This window comes from Pongo abelii, chromosome 19 (assembly GCF_028885655.2).
Source record: "Pongo abelii isolate AG06213 chromosome 19, NHGRI_mPonAbe1-v2.0_pri, whole genome shotgun sequence".
Taxonomy (NCBI): Eukaryota; Metazoa; Chordata; class Mammalia; order Primates; family Hominidae; genus Pongo; species Pongo abelii.
Window position 1 is genome coordinate 74,649,950 of NC_072004.2, and position 26,699 is coordinate 74,676,648.

A 26,699-nucleotide genomic window follows, 5' to 3' on the forward strand; every position below is an offset into this window, starting at 1 on the left:
TTAGACTTTGTGATATTTGTTTCAGTCTGTTTAGGTTTTTTTTTTTTCTACCTGTATTTTTTTCTGGTTCTGGGTGGTTGTAATTAGTAGGTTATTGATTGGTTCACCTAACATTTCATGAAAGTTTCATGTGTGTGTGTGTTTCAATAGAAGCATAAACTATACTCCCTAGTCTCAAGATACACAGGAAGGAAAATAAGCACAAATGTGTCACCAGGGCACAGACTAGTCCTAGGTCCTCAGCAGGCCAGGTGTCTTATCCGCTGTCTGGGTCTGCTCTAACTCCAGGCTTAGAACCCCTGCCACATGACTCCACAGCTCGGTTGGCACCCTTTCCCTGCTCCGACTTCTGCTGCCTCGAGCTTGGCTAGTTATCCCCCTGCCCCTGCCTCATCCTCAGCTCCAGTTCCTTGCTCAGGCTGCAGCAGTCTCCATCCCCTGTGCAGACACTGCCCTTCCTCCACGGCCCAGTATCAGGCTTTCCCTGGGCCTTTCCTCTCTCCTGGCCCATCTCCCATCACCATCTCTGCCTGGCCCAGGCCCTTTGGCACCAAGCAGGCTGACTCTTGTCACTGGCTTATCTGTTCTGTGGTACATTTTCTCTCCTCACCCTCCCATATCAATTCCTCGAAGTCACGGCCGATCTGGAAACTAGGAAGCCACTTCCCTTTCGACAGCTCCCACCACAGCCCAGCCCGTGCCAGGCACCCAGCAGCTCCTGAAGCCCACTGGCATTGAACATAGCATTCAATCCCTGCCAAGCCTGCCCTTCCCATCTGGTTTCCCAGGGCTCTTCCCAACACCTCTTCCTCCACCTGCCAGTTAAAATCTTCCCAGACTCAGCTCAAGGAGATGCTCCTAAGGTGGAATGAAATCTCTTCTTTCCCACCTGGAGACAATCTACTTCCTCTCTCTACACCTGGCAACTGGCGCACAACCTTGTATCTTAAATTAGATTCAGCCTGAGACTGTCTCCCACCAATCCCTGCTCCCTGTCCTGCTGAGCACCTTGAGGAAAGGGCTTTGGGGCTGTTTATCTTTGTCCTGGAAACCATCCTTCAGCTCACTCTGGGGCCTGCCTAGCATGTCACCCGAGTTTGCAGAATAGGGCAGGACAGGACAGGACAAGACAGGGCAGGATAGGATAGGAGCGAGCCAGTCCGGTAGCTCACACCTGTCATCCCAGCGCCTTGGGGGTCTGCGGTAGGAGAATCGCTTTGGGAGCAGGAGTTGCAGGGCGCAGTGAGCTATGATCAGCTTGGGCGACTGAGCCAGACCCTGTCTCTAAAACAAACACACAAGTCCGGGCGCGGTGGCTCATGCCTGTAATCCCAGCACTTTGGGAGGCCGAGGCGGGCGGATCACGAGGTCAAGAAATCGAGACCATCCTGGCCAACATGGTGAAACCCCGTCTCTACTAAAAATACAAAAATTAGCTGGGCGTGGTGGTGCGCGCCTGTAGTCCTAGCTACTCGGGAGGCTGAGGCAGGAGAATCGCTTGAACCCGGGAGGCAGAGGTTGCAGTGAGCCGAGATCGTGCCACTGCACTCCAGCCTGGCGACAGAGTAAGACTCCGTCTCAAAACAAACAAAAGGACAGAAAGGGGAGCACAAATATTCCCAATTCATAACAGTCCCTCGCACTGTCAATGCCCCAGACACGCGCTATCAGCTCTAGCAAACTCCCCCAGGAGCCTGCAGAATGGGTGAAGGAAGGCGACGAGCACCAGCTGCCCTGCTGAGGCTAGCCCAACGTCACATGATTCTCCAATCACATGATCCCTAGAAATGGGGTGTGGGGCGAGAGGAAGCGGGGAGGAGAGTGATTTGAGTAGAAAAGAAACACAGCATTCCAGGCTGGCCCCACCTCTACATTGATAAGTAGCCAATGGGAGCGGGCAACCCTGATCCCTGGCCAATGGAAACTGAGGTAGGCGGGTCATCGCGCTGGGGTCTGTAGTCTGAGCGCTGCCCGGTTGCTGCTGCCCAGGGACCGCGGACCCGGACGCAGGTAGGAGGGCGGCCGCGCAGACCTCTCGCCTGCTCCTGCCCAGGGGCTCGGCCAGGGCCATGTGAGCTTGAGGTTCCCCTGGAGTCTCAGCCGGAGACAACAGAAGAACCGCTTATTGAAACTCCTTGGGGGTTCTGATACACTAGGGGGAGTTTTATGGGAAAGAGGAAGCAGTAATTGCAGTGACCCCCGTTAGAAGGGGCTTTCTACCTCCCCAGCATTCCCCCAAAGCAGGGACCACACCATTCTTGACCCAGCTCCACCCCTGTCGGTAGGTGCCGGCTTCTTCCCCTCTCCTGGTGGTGGTGGGTGGTTCCCGCGGCGGCCTGGAGCCGGAGGGGCGCGCGACCCTGGGCTGGGAGCTCCGAGGGCCTGGGAACGGGACCTGAGACCTTGGCTTCTCGAAGGTAGTAGGGACTTGGGAGTGGTGACTGAACCTGGTCTGGCTCCTCCTTACTTCCTCTTGTTGGGGGTGGGACGAGCTAACTTCCGCCTCTCCCAGCCACTTTTTCCTGCTCATTTGCAGCTAGGTTGGCTCCCCTTTTGGGAATTTCCTCTCCCCTTGGCACTCGGAGTTGGGGGTGCCACCTAGTGGAAGATAACGGAGCTAGGGTCTTGAAGAGGCTGCTGTCCCCTCTGGCTGTTTTGGCGGTGTAGGGTGGCATGAGAGACTGCGACTCGCCTCCTCATCCCTGTTTCTGTATGCGTGTGCGTGTATTCAGTAGAAGCATACACTATACTCCCTCAACTTAGGGTAAATAGGAGGGACCACATGCACCGGTAACTCACCAGGGAGCCGAACACTCCTGTGCAGACAGACTTCCCTTCCCAGCAAGCCATGGCAGCGGACAGCCTGCTGAGAACATCCAGGAAGCAGGCGGTGCCAGCTCTGCAGGCGCTTTGCCTGGGAGCTGTGGGGCTGAGTAGAGGGTCCACTGTCCAGGACCAGTCAACTTCATCCTTATCTGTCCAGGAGGTGGCCACTTGGGGATGCTGAGTTAGGGGAGGGGCACTTGAGGAAAGCCAGGTGGAGCAGAGAGGATGTGAGTGACTGGGTGGGTGAGATTTCCTGCCCCTCCCCCCGCAGTGGTATCCACACATAGACTCGTGGGGTAACTGAGGCACAGACAGGGAGCAACTTCTCAGGCCCTCACAGTTGGCAATTCTAGGATTAGGACCCAAGTGCGATTTCGAGGCAGTCCCTGTACCTGTTTCTGTTGTACCTGTTGCACCATTCCCAGGCACTGCCCATGGTGCCACTAGTGATATGAACCCAGGTCCAATACGCTCTGGGGCCATCAAAGCCTGTCGTCACCATGACCTGATGTGTGACATGTTATAGGTGTCCCTTGGTATCTTCACGGAACTGGTTCCAGGACCCCAAAATCTGTGGGTGCTCAAGTGCCTGATATAAAATGGTATAATATTTGCATATAACCTATACATACTTTAAATCATTTCTAGATTACTTATACCTAATACAATGGAAATGACATGTCGGCTGGGCGCGGTGGCTAATGCCTGTAATCCCAGCACTTTGGGAGGCCGTGGCAGGTGGATCACCTGAGGTCAGGAGTTTGAGACCAGCCTGACCAACATGGTGAAACCCCCATCTCTACTAAAAATACAAAAATTAGCCAGGTGTGGTAGCGCACACCTGTAATCCCACCTACTCCGGAGGCTGAGGCAGGAGAATTGCTTGAACCCGGGAGGCGGAGTTTGCAGTAAGCTGAGATCGCGCCACTGTACTACAGCCTGGGTGACAGAGCAAGACTCCATCTCAAAAAAAAAAAAGAAAAAGAAAAAGAAATGCCATGTAAATAGTTGTGATCCTGAATTGTTTAGGGAATAATAAGAAAGAACAATCTGTACATGTTCAGTATAGATGCAGCCATCCTAAACCTAACTACATTGTATACCTCAGCAACAATGTAACATTTTCTGGGTTTTGTTTTGTTTTGTTTTTTGAGACAGAATCTCAGTCTCGCTCTGTCACCCAGGCTGGAGTATGGTGGCGCGATCTCTGCTCACTGCAACCTCCACCACCCAGGCTCAAGCGATTCTCCTGCCTCAGCCTCTTGAGTAGCTGGGATTACAGGTGTGCGCTACCACGCATGGCTAATTTTTGTATTTTTAATAGAGATGGGGTTTCACCACGTTGGTCAGGCTGGTCTCGAACTCCTGACCTTGGGATCCGCCTACCTGGGCCTCCCAAAGTGCTGGGATTACAGGTGTTAGCCACCGCGCCCAGTATATTTTGATCCCTGGTTGGATATGGAGGGCTGACTGTATTTAACATCTCTGAGCTTCAGTTTCCTCCTTTAAAAGTAAAGGTGTGGCCGGGTGTGGTGGTTCAAGCCTGTAATCCCAGCACTTAGGGAGGCTGAGGCGGGTGGATCAGCTGAGGTTAGGAGTTCAAGACCAGCCTGACCAATATGGTGAAACCCCCTCTCTACTAAAAATACAAAAATTAGCCAGGCGTGGTGGTGAGTGACTGTAGTCCCAGCTACTTGCTTGAACTTGGGAGGCAGAGGTTGCAGTGAGCCGAGATCATGCCACTGAACTCTAGCATGGGCAACAGAGCAAGACTCCGTCTCAAACAAACAAACAAAAAAAATGGTGAGCAGACGTGGTGGCACGCTCCCAAAGTCCCAGCTACTTAGGAGGCCAAGGTTGGAGGATTGCTTGATCCCAGGAGTCTTGAGTCCATCCTGGGCAACATAGCAATACCTCATCTCTAAAAATAAAATAAAGGTATTAATTACTACTTTGGATGGTTGTTGTAAAGAAATAAAATAATGGAGAGTCTTGTAACTAGCTCCCAAGAGGCTCAACAGACATTACTGTTTTTGCTTCTTCAGGATGAGTTACCTCTCTGGCCACCCCACTGAACTAGCTGGGCTAGCTGAGCCTGGGAGAAGAGTTGTTTAGGAAGTGAGAGGCTGCTCCCCACAGAGACTCAAGGCTCAGTTCCTCCTGGTGACTCAGATGGGCAGCCCAGTGGGCACACGTGGTCTCTCTCCACATGTGGCTGAGTTTCACTTCCAGAATAGATGGAGAGGCAGGGGCGGGGGTTAGCATGCTTGGGGAATCTCAGAGGGCGCTGGTGGTGTGGGGGACCCTCAGAGCACAGGTGTCTCAAAGGCTGACCCAGCTTCTGTGTCCCCTTCCCTGGGTGAGGAGGGGACATTCATGGGCAGATGGTGACCTCTGGGGAAAGCGGCCCAGACTCCACTGGCCACCATATTTCCTTTTTCACAACTTTCTCACCCCTGTGGTTTCCCATGTCATCATGTGGCCGCTTCCCGCAAGGCCTTAACGGGGTGCAGGTATGAACATAGTGTCAGGCAAGGAGGCATCTGGAGAGGAACCCTGGCTTTTCCTGGGGGGACTCCCTCCCTGCACCCTAGCCCTGTCCTCTCCCATGGCTACTGATGCCTTCCCCTCACCCCAGAGGTGGCCCACATCTGCACAGATCAGACCCACAAAAATCACGTCTTCCTGACTCTCATAAGCCTGCCCAGTGAGGCCCAGGCGTTAGGCCATGTGCTAGGGACTCAGACCCACACATATATGCATGTCAGCATTCATGCTTACAGGTCTGCACGTGCTGGGGCATGTGTCACACACAGGGCGCTGTAGGAAGCTGACTCTCAGCCCCTGCAGATTTCTGCCTGCCTGGACAGGAAGGTGTTGAAAAGGCTCAGGCAGTCCTGGGCCAGGACCTTGGCCTGGGGCTAGGGGACTGAGTGGCCCTAGAATCAAGGGTGGCGTGGGCTTAAGCAGTTGCCAGACGTTCCTTGGTACTTTGCAGGCAGACCATGTGGACCCTGGTGAGCTGGGTGGCCTTAACAGCAGGGCTGGTGGCTGGAACGTGGTGCCCAGATGGTCAGTTCTGCCCTGTGGCCTGCTGCCTGGACCCCGGAGGAGCCAGCTACAGCTGCTGCAGTCCCCTTCTGGTGAGTGCCCCTCAGCCTAGGCAAGAGCTGGCAGCCTGGGTTTTCCCAAACGGTCATCTTGGATTGGCCAGAGAAGGACGCCAGGCACAAGTCTGTGGTTTATCATTTCCCCTGTCTTTCCAGGACAAATGGCCCACAACACTGAGCAGGCATCTGGGTGGCCCCTGCCAGGTTGATGCCCACTGCTCTGCCGGCCACTCCTGCATCTTTACTGTCTCAGGGACTTCCAGTTGCTGCCCCTTCCCAGAGGTGAGCGTGCCATCAGCCCAATGGAGGGGCTTAGGTCTGCATTTATGCTTTTCCTGCACTCTCCCACCTGCAGATAAAAGAGCCCTGCCAATGCAGGTTTCTCTGTGTTCCACAGGCCGTGGCATGCGGGGATGGCCATCACTGCTGCCCACGGGGCTTCCACTGCAGTGCAGACGGGCGATCCTGCTTCCAAAGATCAGGTGCAGCGGGGGTGTGGGTGCAGGGCAGGCAGACGGGCAGCATGTAGAGCCTGGAACCCAGGAGCCCAGCTGGCAGGGCAGCCCCGATTCCTGCCCTTGTGCCCTCATTCATGTGGCATCTGTACTAAGCAACAGCCCTGGTGTGGACAGAGGGGCAGCACTGGGGATAGGAGGGTGCAGGAGAAAGTGCAAGACTCCAGGTCCAGGCATTGTGGGGGTGGGGAGAGGTCGAGCTGGGCCTGTCTAATGCCAACCCATGGTCAGTGGGTGCCCCTTCCCCAGGCCATCTTGCTGAGGGACGGACTGGATTGTGAGGAGGGTGAGTTAGGCCTGCCTAGGAGATCACTGAGCCTTAGTGTCACCCTCAAACCCCAGCAGCTGGGCTTGCAGGCCATGGTGCCACCAGCTCCTTGCATGATGGGGGAGTCACCTTCTCTGAGTGGGCTGGTAGAATCCTGGGTCATCTTGTCCACAGGTAACAACTCCGTGGGTGCCGTCCAGTGCCCTGATAGTCAGTTCGAATGCCCGGACTTCTCCACGTGCTGTGTTATGGTCGATGGCTCCTGGGGGTGCTGCCCCATGCCCCAGGTACAAATCTGGGGAGATGGGGGTATGTGGAGGGAAGTGGGGGCAGAGTGTGGGGGCCAGAGGCAGGGGGTGAAGATGGAGTCAGGACCATTTTTTCTCAGGCTTCCTGCTGTGAAGACAGGGTGCACTGCTGTCCACATGGTGCCTTCTGCGACCTAGTTCACACCCGCTGCATCACACCCACGGGCACCCACCCCCTGGCAAAGAAGCTCCCTGCCCAGAGGACTAACAGGGCAGGTGAGGAGGTGGGAGAGCATCAGGCCGGGGGCTGGGGCGGGGCCTCATTGGCTCCAAGTGTAGGAAAAAGTTCCCTTCACCCTGGCTGTCCCTCATGCTTGCTCCTCTTCCAGTGGCCTTGTCCAGCTCAGTCATGTGTCCGGATGCACGGTCCCAGTGCCCTGATGGTTCTACCTGCTGTGAGCTGCCCAGTGGGAAGTATGGCTGCTGCCCAATGCCCAATGTGAGTGAGGGGCTGGAGCCAGCTTGGCTGTGTGCCCCCAGCCACCTGGCCCTGACACGCACCTTACAGGGGCTCTGGGGCATGGGGCTGGCTGGCTGCTTGCTGGGAGCCTGGCTGATGCAGGGTTCATGCCACCCCCTAGTGGGGGATTGGGGCAGTGCCAACCATCAGCCTGGCTGCTCCCTGTGTGCTACTGAGCCTGGAAGTGACAAAGACCCACCCCTGTCCCCACTCAGGCCACCTGCTGCTCCGATCACCTGCACTGCTGCCCCCAAGACACTGTGTGTGACCTGATCCAGAGTAAGTGCCTCTCCAAGGAGAACGCTACTACGGACCTCCTCACTAAGCTGCCTGCGCACACAGGTACCAGAGGCAGGGCGCAGATACAGGGGTAGGGCCCCCTTTCCTCCCTTTTAGGCCTGGCCTTAGGATCACTGCAAGGTGGCGTAAGCGGTACCCTCCATCTTCAACACCTGGTTGCAGCTGTGGAGCTGGCAAAGGGTGGATACCCCTGAGGGTCCCAGTGCCACTTCTGACCTGTCCTCTCTGCCTCCCTCACAGTGGGGGATGTGAAATGTGACATGGAGGTGAGCTGCCCAGATGGCTATACCTGCTGCCGTCTACAGTCGGGGGCCTGGGGCTGCTGCCCTTTTACCCAGGTACCCAGGGGTGGCAGGTGGGTGGGCTGAGCACAGTGTGGCAGCCAGCTGGGCCCCAGTGCCCACCGGCCCTTCTCCATCCGCCCTAGGCTGTGTGCTGTGAGGACCACATACACTGCTGTCCCGCGGGGTTTACGTGTGACACGCAAAAGGGTACCTGTGAACAGGGGACCCACCAGGTGCCCTGGATGGAGAAGGCCCCAGCTCACCTCAGCCTGCCAGACCCACAAGCCTTGAAGAGAGATGTCCCCTGTGATAATGTCAGCAGCTGTCCCCCCTCCAATACCTGCTGCCAACTCATGTCTGGGGAGTGGGGCTGCTGTCCAGTCCCAGAGGTACATGGGAGGGGACAGCATCTTGGCCTGGGCAGGTGGGCGGCCAAGCTCCTATTGCTTTCTGCCCTCCGCATAGCCCATAGGTGATACCCAGCTCTGTCAGATTCGTCACCAGCTGGAGGTGCTGTAAGCAGGAGAGGTGGGCTGGAGTAGGTAGGGGCTTGGCACTGCGCCCCACATAGTGGCTACCTAGAACGCCCTTTCCTGCCCACCCCCGCAGGCTGTCTGCTGCTCGGACCACCAGCACTGCTGCCCCCAGGGCTACACTTGTGTAGCCGAGGGGCAGTGTCAGCGGGGAAGCGAGATTGTGGCTGGACGGGAGAAGATGCCTGCCCACCGGGCTTCCTTATCCCACCCCGGAGACATCGGCTGTGACCAGCACACCAGCTGCCCAGTGGGGCAGACTTGCTGCCCGAGCCTGGGTGGGGGCTGGGCCTGCTGCCAGTTGCCCCATGTGAGTGCCTCCCTGCCTGCCCCTGGATAGGGGAGCTAAGCCCGGTGAGGGAACAGGAACATAATGCCATTCTGTGCTCCCTTCCTCGCCAGGCTGTGTGCTGCGAGGATCGCCAGCACTGCTGCCCGGCTGGCTACACCTGCAACGTGAAGGCCCGATCCTGCGAGAAGGAAGTGGTCTCTGCCCAGCCTGCCACCTTCCTGGCCCGTAGCCTTCACGTGGGTGTGAAGGACGTGGAGTGTGGGGAAGGACACTTCTGCCATGATAACCAGACCTGCTGCCGAGACAACCGAGGGGGCTGGGCCTGCTGTCCCTACCGCCAGGTCAGTGCCAACCCCCATCCTGGGGCTGGGTATGGCCAGGGACCAGGTCCCACCTCGTCCAACCCTCTCGCCCCCCTCTGACCATCCAGGGCATCTGTTGTGCTGATCGGCGCCACTGCTGTCCTGCTGGCTTGCGCTGCGCAGCCAGAGGTACCAAGTGTTTGCACAGGGAGGCCCCGCGCTGGGACGCCCCTTTGAGGGACCCAGCCTTGAGACAGCTGCTGTGAGGGACAGTATTGAAGACTCTGCAGCCCTCGGGACCCCACTCGGAGGGTGCCCTCTGCTCAGGCCTCCCTAGCACCTCTCCCCAACCAAATTCTCCCTGGCCCCGATTCTGAGCTCCCCATCACCATGGGAGGTGGGGCCTCAATCTAAGGCCTTCCCTGTCAGAAGGGGGTTGTGGCAAAAGCCACATTACAAGCTGCCATCCCCTCCCCGTTTCTGTGGACCCTGTGGCCAGGTGCTTTTCCCTATCCACAGGGGTGTTTGTGTGTGTGCGCGTGTGCGTTTCAATAAAGTTTGTACACTTTCTTAACAGTGTCTGATTTGCCGCCCTGCCTGCCCTCCCCAGGGCCCCAGAACAAGGGTTCACGTCCACTGCCAACACTGCCCTCCCCTACCCCACAGAAAGACATACACAGCCTTAACCTCACCAGTTTTATATTTGCTGCTGCCCACATCGGCTGTATCACATTACCCCCTAGTCCCCAGAGCTGTCCCAGCCACCAGCCCTGTGACATCGTAGCCCAGAGACGGGCTAGTCAGCAAGCAGCACCCCCTCCCCTCCCAGGGGTCCACAGAGAACGCCCCCTCCCTTCCCAGCCCTCACACTAGCAGCTGAGGCTGGGTCACCCCTCCTGCTTTCCCACAATAGAGCTTTCTATGTACAGCCACGTCTACACAGGCACTGCTTCCCCCCAGCCCTCCTCCCCGGCACCTCCCCATGGGGGTCTGGACCCCCCCTCCTCCCCGGCTTGGAGGCAGACACAGGGTCCCTTGCAAGACACGACCCAGCACCTACCACGGAACAGCTCCAAGGCCCCTGGGCCCCTCTCCGGCCCGGGGCTGGGGGCTACGTTCGAGGGCCCCCGCAGGCCCCCGGGGCGCGCACCCTGGGTGCGGGCCCGCGCGGGAGGGGCGGTGCCAGGCCCTGCGCGGGCGCTACTTGACGTTGAACACCATCAGCGGCCGCTCCTCCCGCCGCTGCCACGGGCTCTTCTTGTCTCCCGCCTCGTCGCCCACCTCCGCCCCCAGCTCGTCCTCCGGGCTGGTGAGCGAATCGCGCCGCAGCTCGCTGGCGCTGCTGCGGGAGCTGTCCCCGCGGCTGCGGCCCCGCCCCCGGGGTACCGTGGCCGCCCGGCCCTCGGGCGCCGCCACCTCGTCCAGCAGCGGCGTCAGCGAGTTGTCCTCCGGAGAGCAGAGGCCCGTGCGACTCTCGCTGCTGCTGGGCTCCGTGTCCTCGCTGAGCGCCAGGCGCGGGGGCGCGGGCGGCGGCGGCGGCGCGGCAGGCGGGGCGCGCTCCCGCTCCTCCCTCGCGGGCCGGCGGCGCGCGGGCCGCGCCTCGTGCACATCTACGCCCGAGTCCAGGCTGGCGTCGGTGCTGCGTGCCCCGCCGCCCGCCTGCAGGTCGATGTAAGAGTGGCGCACTTGCGAGTTGGAGCGCCCGTCGAGGGACACGAACCAGGCGCGCGGGTGCGGCTTCACGCCCAGTTCCAGCAGCTTTTTCTCGGTCAGGGCCTGCAGCTCCCCGTTGAGCTGCGCCATGGTGGACTCGTTGAACAGCACAGGGATGGTGACTGAGCCACTGACGGGCGCCGCGCGCCCGGCCCCCCAGCCCTCGCCGCCGCCCCCGCCGCCCTCGCCCCCCGGGCCCGAGTGGCCCTGCATCTGCGGGCGCTGGGCGTCGGGCTGGGGAAAAGCGCGCGCCGGGCCGGGTGCCGTGCCCTCCGGCGGGGCCGGCTCGTCGCCCACGCCGGCGGCGCCCGCCTCGCCGCCGAGGCGCACGTAGTGCGCGGGGATCACCAGGGTGGGCATGACATTGCGGTAGACGTTGTCCTTGAGGTGGTCGATGGAGCCGCAGAAGATGAGCTGCCCCGCCTGGCCCAGCGACGGCGGCCGCGCCAGCTGGTCCACAGACTGCGACAGCAGGAAGTCGGGGGTCTTGCTCTCGGCCGCCCCCTTGTGGCCCAGGTAGTGGTCGAAGGGCGGCGGCGGCGAGGGCGGCTCGTGCAGGAAGGCCGCAGCCCCCGAGGGCCCGCGCCGGTACTCCTCCAAGCCGGGCTCCAGCCCGCCGGGGCCCTCGGCCGAGCGAGCGCCCTTGAGCCCGGCGCTCTCGCCCCCGCGGGCACCCGAAGGCTCGGCGGCCGGGCGGCTGGCAGAGCGCGGCTTGGTGCGGAAGAAGTCATCCCGGGAGGAGGCCAAGTCCCGGGAGCTGGAGAAGGCCGAGTGGAGGGGGCCTGGAGGCGGAGCCTCGGGGTCCCCCGACGGGGCGGGTTCCAGGGGTCCCGCACAGATGAGGTGGAGCTGGGACATCGAGGTGGCCTGGTCTCGTTTGTTACCGTCAGAGGGCCCCGAGAGCTGCAGCTTGCGGTGCTGTTGCCTCGGCTTCAGGCAGCGCCTCCTGGAAGGGAGGGAGCAGAAGGGGCCTCTCAGGAAAGGGTGAGGGCCAGAGTAGGCCCCGAACCCCCTTAGATGCAAGACAAGAGGCGAATATAGTGGAAGAGGTGGGGAGAATGCCTGGGGCGCTCAGGAGAGATGGCGGGGAGCCGCCGTGTCCGTTTGGCGGTCCCCTCAGGGTAAACTCTGCACTCCTCTGCGTGTAGGATGTGCTGCGAGAACCAGGAATGAGCATCCAAGCTGTCTATGGGTGTGTCCGGCCTGGAGTCCTCTGGGAGAGAGAGCTGGGCTGGTAGGGGCGGTGGCAGATCTCTCTGGAGGGGCCGGGCTGCAAGTCCTTAAGCCCTGCCTCCCCTCCCACCTCGCCGCTGTCTTCAGCCACCAGCACCAGCCCTTCAGGTGTTAGCACGTTTACAGGAAGTCTTTTCCTGTCTGCCCCTTGAGGACCAGAAGTGGATCTTACGCATCTTTGGGGCCCCAGGGCCCGGTACAAGTGCAGGGGAGGGTGAGGGAAGCCCGGTGCTCACCGACAGTAGTAGATGAGCAGACACAGCAGGATGAGCACCAGCAGGGCCAGGGCTGCCAGGATGGTGAGCAAGAAGATGGTGTGGTAGGTGCCGATATCCTGGATGCCCGACGTGATGGTGACCAGCCCTGTGCCAGGCGAGGGCTTAGCGTTCAGGTGTAGACACCCTTCCTGCCTTTCAGAAGTCTGCTCTCCCAGCTCCCCTCCTCCACGGCCTCTACGCCCACTGCCCCACTACTCTTACCAGCCGTGGGGGAGGCCATGGCGGCCACCCAGTACCCCAGCTGGGGGGAGACGAAGGTCCAGTAGAGCTGCCGGCCTTCCTTCCGGATTACACCAGTGCCATTGCGCACCCACAGCCCTGGGAGAGGCAGGGTTTTTGTCACACTTGAGTCGCTCCCACTCAAGTCCCACTTTCCTCCCTGAACTCAAGCACCTGCAGCCCCTTGAGGCACTTACCACTCTTGGGGTCAAATCTCCAGGCTGGAATGCTGGTGCCTACGGTGAGGGCACGAGTCTCGGAGGGCACGGGCAGGGACAGGTGAATGGGGCCTGAGAGCGGCACCTCTGTCCCATTACCTGTCAGCAGGTGCACGCTCACAGCAGTCAGGGGCATCAGCTCCAGCCAGGAGCCATTGCCTGAGGGAAGAGGGTACAGGGCTGAGGGCTAATCCTGAGCCTGGGGAGACCCCATCCGTGCTGGGCACCCAGCCTACCTGAGCTGGAGGCCTCAGTGCCCAGGAAGGCAGGGAAAGCCCGCATTTCCTGCTGGGTGCTGGCAGGCGTGAGTGACGCCCAGAGCTGGCTGTAGGTGGAGCTGACAGGCAGGCGGGCAGCCCGGCGCTGGAACTGCACCAAGGGCTGGGAGCGGGCACCTGGAGGGAAAGAGGGGCTGCAGTGGCCTGACCACGGACAGGGATCCCCAGGGACCAGAGCAGAAACCCATTATCTAAGGAAAAGGGGGACATGAGGTCAGGCCACTTTGAAAGGCCAGGGAGGGTGATGCCTTGGGGAGAAAGCTGGGCAGTCATGGAATGTTAACCTGGAAGGGACATGGACCTGAAATCTCTGTGTGACCCTCAGCAATTTACTTGCTTTCGTAGAAAGTTTCCTTATAGAACCTATAAAATGTTGCGATCCAGATCCTCAACCAGTATTGTCTACTATGTGGCAGGCACCAGGTTAGACACTGGGGGCCCAAAGATGAACGTCTGCTGTGATGGGAATGTTTTCTAGCTGTGCTGCCCATTATGGTACCCACTGGACACACGTGGCTGTTAAGCATTTGAAATGTGGCTAGTGTGACTGAGGAACTGGATTTTTAATTTTTAAAAATGTAATGATTTTTTTCTAGGTGGGTGCAGTGGCTCATGCCTGTAATCCCAGCACTTTGGGAGGCCAAGGCGGGCAGATCACCTGAGGTCGGGAGTTGGAGACCAGCCTGACCAACATGGAGAAACCCTGACTCTACTAAAAATACAAAATTAGCCGGGCGTGGTGGTGCATGCCTGTAATCCCAGCTGCTCGTGAGGCTGAGGCAGGAGAATCGCTTGAAACTGGGAGGGGGAGGTTGCGGTGAGCTGAGATTGTGCCATTGCACTCCAGTCTGGGCATCGAGAGTGAAACTCCGTCTCAAAAGAAAAAAAAAAAAGGCCGAGCGTGGTGGCTCACGCCTGTAATCCCAGCACTTTGGGATTCTGAGGCAGGTGGATCACAAGGTCAGGAGTTCAAGACCAGCCTGGCCAAGATGGTGAAACCCCATCTCTCCTAAAACTACAAAAATTAGCCAGGTGCGGTGGCAGGAGCCTGTAATCCCAGCTACTCGGGATGCTGAGGCAGGAGAATCGCTTGAACCCGGGCAGCAGAGGTTGCAGTGAGCCAAGATCATGCCATTGTACTCCAGCCTGGGCAACAGAGTGAGAATCCATCTCAAAAAAAATAATAATAATAATGAATTTTAAATTTAATTTACTTCAATTTAATATGTAGCTAGTGGCTACTGCATTAGACAGTTTAGGTCGTGTGTGTGTGTGTGTGTGTGTGTGTGTGTGTGTGTGTGTGTGTGTGTGTGTGTTGGGGTGGAGGGGACAGACATATAAACAATTCCAATACAATATGTCACAGGTAACATTTATTAATCTTTAAGCTATGCTGGGCACTGTTCTAAGCAGGTTACCTATATTAACCCTTGCAATTAGGAAAATAGCCCCTGAGCTAGGTGTCTTTCTTATCAACCTCATTTTAGAGGTGCAGAAATGGAGGCAGGCAGGGGTTCAGTAACTTGCCCGAGGTCACAATCCTCGAGCCCGGATAGAAGCCCGGGTCATCGGGCTCCAGGCCCATCCTCTGCCATGCCATTCCTCCTGCCTTGCTATCCAAATAGAGGGACGCAGAGGACTAGGGGAGCTGGTCTCGCTCAGCTCAGGGGAGGCCCTGTGGAGTCTTGGGGGATGTGGAAGACTCAGCCAGGAAAGAAAGAGGGAAAGGACATCCAGGAGGCCTGGCATGAGAAAGGCCTGGGCTCTGGAGGGCGCAGTCAGCTCTGAGATGGCACCTGGGCTTGGTACTGAAAGCAGTAGGCACCATGCAGGGGCTTCAAGCTAGGGGGCCACAAAGGGTCCATTGGTATTTTAGAAACCTGCAGCGGCACTTAGAAGCTTGGGATCAGAGTGACGAAGGTGAGCAAACAAGAGCAGCTTGGTGAGGCTGGGCGAAGTGGTTCACGCCTGTAATCCCAGCACTTTGAGAGGCCGAGGCGGGTGGATCACCTGAAGTCAGGAGTTCGAGACTAGCCTGGCCAACATGGCAAAACCGTCTCTACTAAAAAGACAAAAATTCATCTGGCGCGGTGATGGGTGCCTGTAATCCCAGCTACTCAGGAGACTAAGGCAGGAGAATCCCTTGAACCCAGAAAGCAAAGGTTGCAGTGAGCCGAGGTTATGCCACTTCAGCCTGGGCAACAGAGCAAGACTCCATCTCAAAACAACAACAACAACAACAACAAAAAACTAGCTCCATGACAAGGGCTCAAGCTGAGACTACAAACTGGGATGGGGTTCCTCAAACTCCAAAACCCACCATGGCCCTCTAAGCAGAATGGAGCCCCCGAACCCGCACTGTCCTCTACTACTCTCCACCTGATGTCTCCCCCTGGCCTTCCTCTCCAGTGGAGGTGCCTCTGCTTCCCCTTCATTCCTGAGTCGAGGGCTGACCGCTCCGTTCGACAAGCTCTCACCCAGCCAGGTCCCCTCGCAGGTTAGGGCCGTCTCAGCACTGAAAGCAGCTGCCCTCCACTCCACTGCCCTGCCTGCTCTGGAACTATTTCAGGGCTTGCAATGATCTGTCTTCCTACTTGTCTGTGAATGTCCAAAGGCAAGGAGCGGGTCTTCTTCCTCACCGTGGTTCCCAGCACCAGCCACAATGCCTGGCACGGCCTAGGAGTTGAAGTAAGTACTAGCTGAGCGAGACGGAAAGCCTGGGGGTAGACCAGGACAGCTGCAGGCTTGCTCTGGGCCTTGCACTTCCTGTGCACCTGTGCATCCAGCAGGTGCACAACAAATCCGCGTAGACCCATTGAAGATAAAGGTGGCAGGGAAGGTAGGAATAGATGGAGAATAGAAACCACGAGAAGCCCCGATAACTGTAAACATTTATTGAACACCTTCTGTACTGTGTTTTTTCACTTTGTGATTTCTTACTCCAATTTGATGATGTAGGCACTAACCTTCCACATCTTACAGATGAGCAAATTATGGCTCAGAGAGGTGAAGTGACTTGCCCAAGGACACCCAGCTAATATAGGACAGTGGAGGTCTCTACACCCAGGTCAGGGGAAGGAAGAAGAGTTGGCGTGGGTGAGGGGGAGCCTTACCAGGAGAGCCTAGGAGAATGTGCACCAGGTCCTCATAGAGGATGAGCGTGGCCGGCCGCTCAGGGAGCAGGTAGAGGCTGACAGACGCATACACTGCGGGAGGGATGGCCAGTCAGCTCCAAGAAAGCCCACCGCCTACCCCCCAGCCAGGCACCCCCTCCATCTGAGTCCCAGAGGCTTCACCCTCCCTCAGCCCCCTCTGTGTACCCCTGCCCAGGCAGCAGCTGCTGGAAAGCCTCCCCCTCCACCCCCAAGGAGACTATTTTGGGAAGGGGCTGATGGAGGGTCAGCTGCTGTCCCCCCCCTCCACCTGCCCCTGCACTCACAGGGCAGCTTGTCAACACGCCAGGGCACAGAGTTGGTGAGGAAGCCAGGGCGGGCAGCAGTGACCAGCACCCAGGTGCCCAAGCGATAACTGAGGGGCAGGGTGGCCACACCCTCTGAGTCTGTGGTGCCAGCTGCCAGCAGAGTCCGGTTCCCAAACACATCCACTGAGGCCCGGGCCAGGGGCACCAGCTCCCCGCTCACATACACCTGCACCTTGATCAGGATCTCTGTGGGCAAGATGGGGCGAAAGGAGTGAGGACGAGGGAGGGGGAAAAAGAGCTGGGGGGAGCCCCAAGATCAGAGGAAGGAGCTGTGTTTGGGAGAGTCTTTGGGGCTGAGGCTAGAGAAGGCATGATTTAAGACCCAGCATTCACAGAGCACTCACTGAAACCTCCTATCAGCCCATGAAGGAGGTGGGACTATTCCCGTATTTCATCGTCTAACACATGCGTTGTGTCACATTTTCACAATTTTAAATTCAGGCTATGCCTATGATTGATGATGCCATCGTTATAACTGGCAGCATTTCTTCCTTTCTTACTGGTACTTGAAATCATGGTGCATCTTATAGTCAGTGGTGTATTGGATTTGATAATATATGCTCTTAGTCCATTTTACAGATAAGGAAACTGAGGCTTAGAGAGTTTAGATACTTGGACTACAGCTAAGTGGAGATCTGGGATCCAGACCTGGCAGTCTGCCTCTAGAAGCAACATTCTTAACCCCGGGCCTGGGGAGAGGGGAAGGACAGGAGGGCTGAGAAAGTCTAAGTAAAGCTGGGTCCGCAGGCGGAGAGAAGGGTCAAGATTCAGCAGTTTGAAAGGGAGGATGGAGGCTAGGGCAGAGTTTGGGGTCTTGGGAAGAAATTGACAGGGGACACTAGGAAACTGGTCATTCCCATCATTCATCCTTTTCCCAGAATGCTTTTCACAAGCCTGTTTCCCTTCAGATTTAGGGACTCACCCCAACCCCATGCCCAAACAAATTACTCCGGCCTCCTCCCCCTCACATGAACCGCCTGCCCCCTCCCAGCTGGTCAGCTACAGTCAGTCACCATGGCAACGCCCTCATTCCTCCCAGGAGATCAGGCAGGGAGCTGGGGCCCTGGCAAGGGGAAGGAGATCTGGGGGGGAGCAACCCAGGCCCAAGAGAACTATTGTGGAGGGGGCTGGGGAGGGAAGCCCAAGTCTTTTGCTTTCCAGGGATGCCTCTGCCCACAGCCAGAGGAGAGTATGGCCAGGCCATCAGGCAGGCATCCTGCCCTCAGATGGCGTGATGGGGAGGAACCAAGCCTTGAGTTGTTCCCATGGATTCTCCAGGCAGTCTCTCTGATCCAGGGCACCCCTTCCCATCAGCATAGCTCCTCCCTCAAGAACACACCTCACCCCTACCTTCCTGCTAACAAGGTGTGTCATGCATGTATGGACACCTCAGTGGGGGGCCCAGGGGACAGGTGGGGAGTGGGCTGAGTGCTGGATGCAAATCTAGTGGGGGTCGGGTACGGAAGGAAGAGTCTGGAGCTGAGAGCAGCAGGGCCTGGGGAGGTCAGGGTGCTGCGGAGACTTCAAGGAGAGGGAAGGCCTTAGAGTGGAGCCTGACACTCAGCAGTGACAGGTGTCTTAGCTCAGGCTCCCAACCCGGAGCCAGCGCCACGCCTGCCCTAGGCATCCCATCCAGCTGTTCCCCTGAGCCCACCTCCCCTCCCAGGCCAGAACCCAACCCTGCAGGGTGGGTGCACACTCCACTCACTCTCGCTCTCTGCTCTTCCAGGAAGCTGGCACCCCTCTACTGTTTTTTTGCACATTTGATGTGATTTAATTCTTACTTCAATTTGATGATGTAGGCACTATCCTTCCATGTCTTACAAATGAACAAATTATGGCTCAGAGAGGTTAAGTGACATGGGGTGGGGGGAGGGTAGAGCCTAGGAGGATGTGCACGAGGTCCTCATCCATCCCCCTGCCAACAGCCATTAGGAATTCTGAGAAGCCAGAAGGGCCTGGCTACTCCCACCTCCATCCTGGGCTTAGGAACAGCTGGATAGAGCAGCTGGGGAGAGGGACCCCGAGTCTGAGATATGGTCATTTGAGGGAATGCCTTGGGTTCAAAAGTCAGAGTTTCAGAAGAGGGAGGGGGCTGGGGAAACAAAACTGGGGTGGGCTGGTAAGGATCTGTGCCAACCTTGCGGGTGGGGGAGAAGGGGGCAGGTGCCTAGCAGATTCCCTTCCCCCTTCCTCTCAACCTGGGCTCCCTGCCAGCTGCCCCAGAGAACCCCCTATCCTGGCTCTATTCCAGCCAATTCCCTGGGCCCCTTCCCCTGAGGTGCGGGGACTTGAGGGGAGGGGCGTCCTAAGAAACTAGGGCTTCTTCGTACTAAGCAAAACCTCATCTCCTCCCCCAGAGAGCTGGGGGAGGCAGAGGGCGAACCCTACCCATTCCTCGAAGCCTGACATTCCATATAGTATCCACCTCTCCCGGCTCCAGGCCTGCCTCAATCCAGGAGGAAATCCGACCCCCTCTCTTCATCCGGACCCCACTTCCCTCATCCAGACCCCCCCACCCTGCTTTTCCTGCCAGTTCCTTAGTGTGGGGGGTGAGTAGTGAATACTGCTTCAGGCAGGGATGGGGCCCACAGGCAGGGGAGGGAGAGCAGGACCCGGGAGGTGGGCTCAGGACTGGAGTGGGCGGAGGCCCCTAAGCGTCCAGGCCTGCCTGTGGGGTGTGGAGTCAGGGTCTCGCTCCCCCACCCTTTCCTGCTGCAGGAGCCAGCCCCACCCCCACCTCACACACCCACCTGCGCCCGGTGAGTCGCTGGGAAGGGTCTCCTACACTGCGAAGGAGATGTGGGATGAGGAGGGGGTGATATGGGGGCGGGCAGGGGACAGGAGTGCCAGAAGGCCTGCTGAACGGGGACCCAGGCACCTGCCCTCCCAGCCGGCACTGCCCACAGCCAGCTAGCTCAGCATGGCTCCGCGACCGCAAGCCTGCCATGCTCCCTCAGCTGGGAATCACAATGTACCCCCCTTTTCTCAGAGGCCCACAACTGCGGCTCGTCCTCCGTCATAGGCTCACAAGCATTTATTTGGTGCACCCCAAATTCTAAACCAGGGGGGCTGGCTGGGAGCTGTCAGGCTCCAGGGCAAAGAACCCCATTAGAGCAGTCAATCCCGCCCACAGCCTCACCCACTCCCACTTCTCCCCTCCCCCCTTCAAACCCAGCTCCAGGCTCCCAGCCTCCGGTCCCGGCCTAGGGTGGCAGCCGATGCCGGCGCCCCCACCCAGCTGAGGTCGGGAGCGAGGAACCCGCAGGGGGCTGCGGAGCAGGCGCCCGCCCCAGCCCGCCCCTGGGCGGGTGTCTTCGGTAGACAATGGCTCAGGCAGCAGCGCCTCGCGGACCAGGAGGGAGAAAAACAAATAGGGAGCGGGAGGCGGCGCCGAGCCTGGGGACCCTCGCCCTACCCATTGTGTCTCCCCAAGACCCCCGCCCTGGACGGCCTCCCTCTCCCCGCCTCCACTTTTCCCCAGAAGCGCCGACCCCAGATCGCTTAGCTCCCCCCACTCGAATCCAGGAAACAGAATACCCCTCAATTCACGAACGCCGCGAAGAGGGGGCTGACGGGCGGGAGCCTGATCAGGGGGCGCAGGCCCGCGATCGCGGCCCCTCCCGGCAGAGACTCACCCTGCGGGCTGGGGGGCTCCGGCGGCGACTTGCCGGGAGCCCGGGAGGCGCTGCCGAGCAGCAGCCCCAGCAGCGGCAACAGCCGCGCGAGGACACTGGGGCCACTCGCCGGCGGCATCGCGGGGCTAGGCCGGGCCCTAGCGGTCCATGGCTCCCGCCTGGTCCCGCTCGCCCGGCCCCGCGCAGCCCCAGCTCTGCGCCGCGCCTCGCAGCTCCGGCTCCCGCTCTGGCTGCGGCGCCCGCTCAGCGCGATTGTCTCCGCCCGGAGCCGCCGCAAGCGCCCCCTGCAGGCGGTGCGCCACACCGCTGCACGCCCCCCCCCCCGGCACCGCCCCCTCCCGGCCCGGCCCCGCCCCCTCCCGGCCCCGCTCCGCCCGCCGCCCCCCAGTACTGCCCACCTTCAGCCCACCCCGCAGCCCCCAGCTCTGCGCTCCCAGACTCTGGGCTGCAAAGGAGTGTCGGGATTAGGGTACCATCACCCGGGTTCTTGGGTTTCGAGAGTCCCCAAAATTTGGTGCAAAATTTGTGTGTGTAGGTGGGGAGTGGCTATCGCTTACAACACTCTCAAGGAGTACGGTCATGAAAGTCTCAGAAAAGTGTAAGAACTCCCTGCTCGATGGCCCCCTTCTCCCGGCAAAACACCTAGGCAGTGCTGGGGTGATATCAGGGAAGGCCCCCTAGGCACCCCCCAAGTCTCTCTCTTTTTTTTTTTTTGAGACAGATTTTTTTTTTTTTTCAGAGACAAGTGAACATTTATTTTTGGGCCTTTCTTCCTATTTCAAGTCTTTTTCAAAACAAGGTCCCAGGAATCTCCAAATTCAATTATGTCCCTGGGCTTGGTCGACTGGTGCAGGAGTCTTAGGGAGCCTTGTACAAATGCTAGAGTTACTCATTTACCAACATTAAACTAAAACGCTGGAATTTTTCCTTGGAACTGGACTGTGATGAGAGGTGCTTGCCATGAACATAAGCTACTGTTTGTTTCTTCTCCTTCTTCTTCTTCTTCTTTTTTTTTTTTTTTTTTTTTTTTTTTTTTTTTTTTTTTTGAGACAGAGCCTTGCTCTGTTGCCCAGGCTGGAGTGCAGTGGAGTGATCTTGGCTCACTGCAACCTCTGCCTCCTGGGTTCAAGTGATTCTCCTGCCTCAACCTCCCAAGTAGCTGGGACTACAGGTGCGCGCCACCATGCCTGGCTAATTTTTGTATTTTTAGTAGAGACAGAGTTTCACTATGTTGGCCAGGCTGGTCTTGAACTCCTGATCTCAGGTGATCTACCCACCTCGGCCTCCCAAAGTGCTGGGATTACAGGCGTGAGCTTCTGTCTTTTCTTTGACCCTTCCTTTCCAGTTTTTGAAGATAAAGCTGGAAATAATCTTCTCTGAAGATACTTGATAAAAATTCCCAAAAAAACAAAAACACATGCTTCTAGTACCCATGCTTCCACTTCATTAATAAAAATTTACTGCAGTTTGGCACCTGGGTCTAGTTCAGCTGGCGGATGAGCTGACTGATGTGTTCACCCTGACAGCCAGGTGTGCCCATCTCCTTGAGGAAGCCCACTCTATTTGTGGTAGCATGACGGGCCACTGAGAGGTAGAAAGGGTACAAGAACCATGAGATCTCCTGGAAATGCTTCCTTGGGAAGGCAATTTCATGAATGAGGCCTTCCAAGCAAACGACACCAAACTTCCCCAGGTGCTTCTCAATCACTGTGTTGTCTGTCAGAGGGATGGTCTTATTCTTGACCTTGGCTTGTCCATGTTTCAAAATGAGTTCCTGGACAGACTTCAGATTTGGAAATCCCCAGGTCACATAAGGTTCCACTATACGCAGCATTTTTAGGTTCTGGGGGGTGACTTTTACAAAGACACCACTAAAAATTTTCTTTAGGCAAAGTCTTACAATGGTTCTCTGCACCAGTAAACTCACGCCATCAGTTCTTTCGATGCGTACAACAAAGGCCAAGGAATGTTTATCTGGCAATTCCAAGGCATGATGTTTCACTTCTAGTCGTCAGAGATACACTTTGTCACATTTCTGCCATCAGGAATCATGTAGGAATGATTCCAGTTGCTTAAACCTGAGCCCTTTTCCTTTCCTCTGCTCCTTCTTTGACAAAAGTGCCTGCTTTGCCTGGGTGGCTTTGAGGGCTTGGTAAGCCTTTTTTTCAGGAGATTTTCTAGAACCAAAGGGATTTTTCTTTGCTCTTGCTCCGCCATTTTTCTAGTGTTGCAGCTACTGATCATTAAGACAGAGTCTTTTGCTGTCGCCCAGGCTGGAGTGCAATGATGCAATCTCGGCTCACTGCAACCTCTGCCTTCTGAGTTCAAGAGATTCTTGTGCCTCAGCCTCCTGAGTAGCTGGAATTACAGATGCCTGTCACAATGCCCAGCTAATTTTTGTATTTTTAGTAGAGATGGGGTTTCACCGTGTTGGCCAGGCTGGTCTTGAACTTGTGACCTCAGGTGAGCCACCCGCCTCAGCCTCCCAAAGTGCTGGGATTACAGGTATGAGCCACCGTGCCTAGCCCTAAGTCTCTTATTAAGCCATTGGCAAGATAGCCTTCTGGTCTTCAGTCTTCCTTTAAAATGGGAGTCGTCATAATCTCTACCTCATAGGGGTGCTGTAACAACTAAACAAGATGTAATGGCCAAATAATGATGTAAAGAGTCTAGCACAAGCCTCACAGGAGCAGGGGCGTAATAAATGCTGTTACTGTTGGCCCAGGGTGAGGTAGGGACTCACCTGTGCCCAGGTAATATGATCCATTGCTGGGCAGTGCTAATGGCTAAGGAGTGTTTCCAGGGCTGGCAGCAGCCTTTCTCTTCCACCAGTTGGTGATTCTCAGTGGTCTTGGTTCTGGCTTTGTGAATGATAAACTGGGTCTCTCCTTTGTCCTCAGCCATTGAATCCCATATTTGAGGACAGCTATTGGCTTGCCCTAGTCCCAGCCAAGCTCTCTTTCCTTCCAGTTCAGTATTTCTGGTTGTCATCATCAATCAGTTTCCACCTGGCCAAATCCTTAACTGGTATCTCTTCCCTGGTTCTCTCTGGTTTGTCACCTTCTCTTTCTCACCGTGTGGTGGCCAACAGGGGACTGGATACCTAAGGCAAGGACCCCATTTCCCAGAGAACAGCAACCCTCCTGGTTGGGTCTTCTGATTTAAGGGGACATCATTATAAGCTTGTGGACAGAATGAAAACTGCCAGTGTAACTGTCTCTCTTCTTTCTTTCTCCCTTCCTTCTTCCCTTCTTCTTTTCATTTCTCTCTCTCTTTTCTTTTCTTTCTTTCTCTCTCTCTTTCTCTCTCTCTTTCTTTGTTTCCTTCCTTCCTTCTTTCTTTCTTTTTTTTTTTGATGGAGTCTTGCTCGGTCACCCAGGCTGGACTGCAGTGGCTGCGATCTTGGCTCACTGCAACCTCCGCCTCCCGGGTTCACGCTATTCTCCTGCCTCAGCCTCCTGAGTAGCTGGGACTACAGGTGCCCGCCACCACGCCTGGCTAATTTTTTTGTATTTTTAGTAGAGACGGGGTTTCACCGTGTTAGTCAGGACGGTCTCGATCTCCTGACCTCGTGATCCACCCACCTCGGCCTCCCAAAGGGCTAGGATTACAGGCGTGAGCCACTGCGCCCAGCCTCTCTCTCTTTTCAACAGAAATTTCCATCTCACCAGATTTCCCAGTACTATTCTTATGTAACCAGTTTTTTGGAACCTCAACACAAGACTTAGCACTCATCCCTGGTGAATTTCATCTTGTTGGTTTCCACCCAACTTTACAATCTGTCAAGGCTGCTTTGAATCTGCTTCAGTCACCCATTGTGTTGGAACTCCCTCCCAGCCAGCAGCCATCTGCAGGGTGAAGAGTGGCTTCCTCTACCTCCATTCAAGGGACTCATGACAATGCCAGGCAGCCCAGGGCCAGGATGGAGCTTCATAGAGACCTCCTTCAGCTTTATCAGAATTGTTCAGGTCTAAATCTGAGTCTCTATGATCCAGCTCACATTTATGTCTTGTCTATAAGGACAAATGCCAAACGCTTTGCTGGATCAAGATAAGTTGTCTGGAGCCATCCAATCACAATGACAGAAGGAGGAGGCAATTTGGCTGGTGTTCAAGGATCACGGCTTAATCTTTTCTTAAATGCGTTCAGTCACCCAAATAGAAACCTGTTCCGAAACTTGCCATGCATGGATGTCAAAATATTCTTTTCAGAATTTACTATTTACACCTTTGGGTAGAATCAAATACCAACAGCTCTTGCTGTTGTATTGTTCATCAATGGCTTCCCCCAACACTTGGCGTCAAGTCCAAAGTCCTCCCCATGGCCACGGGGTGTTCCTGCCCCCATCCCCCATCCCCCATCTCCTGAACCCTCACCCACACCTGCCTCCAGCTACATGGGCCTCCTTGCTTTTTTTGAACACACTAAGCCAGCTCCTACCTCAGGGCCTTTTCACTGGCTGCTCTTTCTTTCCAGAACATTTTATCTTCATGTGGCTGCATGGCTCAGTCATTCATCTCCCTGCTTATCTCATCAAAGAGGCCTTCCCTGACCACCCTACCTCCAATGTTAGTAGCACCCCTCCAAACATCCACTATATTCTTTTTTTTTTTTTTTTTGAGACGGCGTGTCGCTGTGTTGCCAGGCTGGAGTGCAGTGGCACGATCCTGGCTCACTGCAGCCTCCACCTCCTGGGTTCAAGTGATTCTCCTGCCTCAGCCTCCTGAGTAGCTGGGATTACAGGTGCCCACCACCATGCCTGGCTAATTTTTGTATTTTTAGTAGAGACGGGGTTTCACCATGTTGGCCAGGCTGTTCTCCAACTCCTGACCTGAGGTGATCTGCCTGCCTCAACCTTCCAAATGCTGGGATTACAGGTGTGAGCCACCGCACCCGGCCCATCCACATACAATCTATCACTCTCTCGTCACCTTTATTTTCACTCACAGCACTGACTGCTACTAACCATACATTTATTTATTTGTTTACTTTACTTTTTACCTCTGGAATGTAAGTTCCAGGAGAGCAGGGACGTTGCTTTGTTCACTGCTGCATCCCAGCACTGGAATAGTGCCAGGCATGTGGTAGGTGCTCCATGATTATTGATTTTTATTTTTAATTAAAAATTTTTTTTTTAGCCAGGGTCTTAGTCTGTCACCCAGGCTGGAGTGTAGTGGTGAGATCAAGGCTCTCTGCAGCCTTGACCTCCTGGGCTCAAGCAATCCTCCTGCCTCAGCCTCCTGAGTACCTGGGTCTACAGGCACATACTGCCACATCTAGCGAGTAATTTTTATTTTTATTTTTATTTTTGAGACGGAGTTTGGCTCTTATTGCCCAGGCTGGAGTGCAATGGCACAATCTCGGCTCACTGCAACCTCTGCCGCCCGGGTTCAAGTGATTCTCCAGCCTCAGCCTCCCGAGTACCTGGGATCACAGGCACCTGCTACCACAGCCAGCTAATTTTTTGTATTTTTAGTGGAGACGGGGTTTCACCATGTTGCCCAGGCTGGTCTTGAGCTCCAGACCTCAGGTGATCTACCCACCTCGGCCTCCCAAAGTGCTGGGATTACAGGCATGAGCCACCTCTCCCGGACAATTTTAATTTTTTTTAGAGACAGGGTCTTTCTCTGTTGCTCAGGCTGGAGCGCAGTGGCACGATCATAGCTCACTGCAGCCAAAAACTCCTGGGCTCAAGCCATCTTCCTGCCTCAGCCTCCCAAAGTGCTAGGATTATAGGCATGAACCACCATGCCCGGCCAATAAATATTTATTGAACCCAGGAAGGAACAAATCCCTCAGGACTCCAGGGAGACCTCCCCACCTATGCTGCTCAGCTCTACTCACTAAAGCTGGAGAGCTGTCTTCCATCCTCATCCTCTTTCCTGGCTGAAGGCCCTTCTTGGTGGAGAGGAAGGGATGGCAGCAGGGTAGCCAGGCAGTGATGCTTGCTCCCTCCTCCCTGGCATGATGCTGCCTTCCTCAGGCAACAGCTGAGCCAGGCTCCCTCTGCCCCTTCTCACTCCAAACAGCTTTAAAGTCCTTTTTTGATAGGAAGGCAGGGAGAGCGTGTTATTTTTCCACACCTCAGGTCATTGTGAAGTTTACCCTTCCGAAATCATAACAAATGTGCTATTTAAAGCTGCCCTGGCTGGGCGAGGTGGCTCACGCCTGTAATCCCAGCACTTTGGGAGGCTAAGGTGGACGGATCACCTGAGGCCATGAGTTCAAGACCAGCCTGGCCAACATGGTGAAATCCCTTCTCTACTAAAAATACGAAAATTAACCAGGCGTGGTGGTGCACTCCTGTAGTCTCAGCTACTCAGGAGGCAGAGGCAGGAGAATTGCTTGAACCCGTGAGGCGGAGATTGCAGTGAGCGGAGATCATACCATTGCACTCCAGCCTGGGCAAGAGTGAGATTCTGTCTCAAAAATAAATAAATTAA

General features: G+C 56.5%; 2 protein-coding genes and 1 pseudogene across 2 annotated transcripts; 1 reads left to right on the forward strand and 2 right to left on the reverse strand.

The window, feature by feature from the left end:
- Positions 1–1,971: 1,971 nt before the first annotated feature.
- On the forward strand, positions 1,972–9,770 carry GRN (granulin precursor; the record flags this gene model as incomplete). The annotated part of the gene is given in 13 exon segments (NM_001133217.1): positions 1,972–2,010; positions 5,825–5,969; positions 6,093–6,218; positions 6,334–6,418; positions 6,894–7,006; positions 7,108–7,243; positions 7,357–7,466; positions 7,703–7,829; positions 8,028–8,125; positions 8,215–8,460; positions 8,681–8,914; positions 9,007–9,237; positions 9,327–9,770. Coding segments are annotated over 12 exon segments (1,782 nt in total). The 3' UTR covers positions 9,465–9,770.
- Positions 9,564–20,513, reverse strand: FAM171A2 (family with sequence similarity 171 member A2). The gene is made up of 8 exons (XM_024234419.3): positions 20,257–20,513; positions 16,577–16,804; positions 16,251–16,343; positions 13,096–13,254; positions 12,839–13,018; positions 12,624–12,740; positions 12,381–12,507; positions 9,564–11,857 (listed from the first exon to the last, which is right to left on the reverse strand). Exons 1-8 carry the CDS (start codon positions 20,372–20,374, stop codon positions 10,399–10,401), a joined length of 2,481 nt encoding a protein of 826 aa, XP_024090187.3. The 5' UTR covers positions 20,375–20,513; the 3' UTR covers positions 9,564–10,398.
- A 1,082-nt stretch (positions 20,514–21,595) lies between these two features.
- Positions 21,596–22,500, reverse strand: LOC100453163 (ribosomal protein uL30-like; annotated as a pseudogene).
- Positions 22,501–26,699: the final 4,199 nt, after the last annotated feature.

Coding starts and splice junctions, on each gene's coding strand:
- FAM171A2 (XM_024234419.3), bottom strand. CDS start 20,374: ATGCCGCCGGCGAGTGGCCCCAGTGTCCTCGCGCGGCTGTTGCCGCTG. Junction 16,805..20,256: donor GGAGCCCCCCAGCCCGCAGG/GTGAGTCTCTGC, acceptor TCTTGCCCACAG/AGATCCTGATCAAGGTGCAG. Junction 13,019..13,095: donor CACTGAGGCCTCCAGCTCAG/GTAGGCTGGGTG, acceptor CTCTTCCCTCAG/GCAATGGCTCCTGGCTGGAG.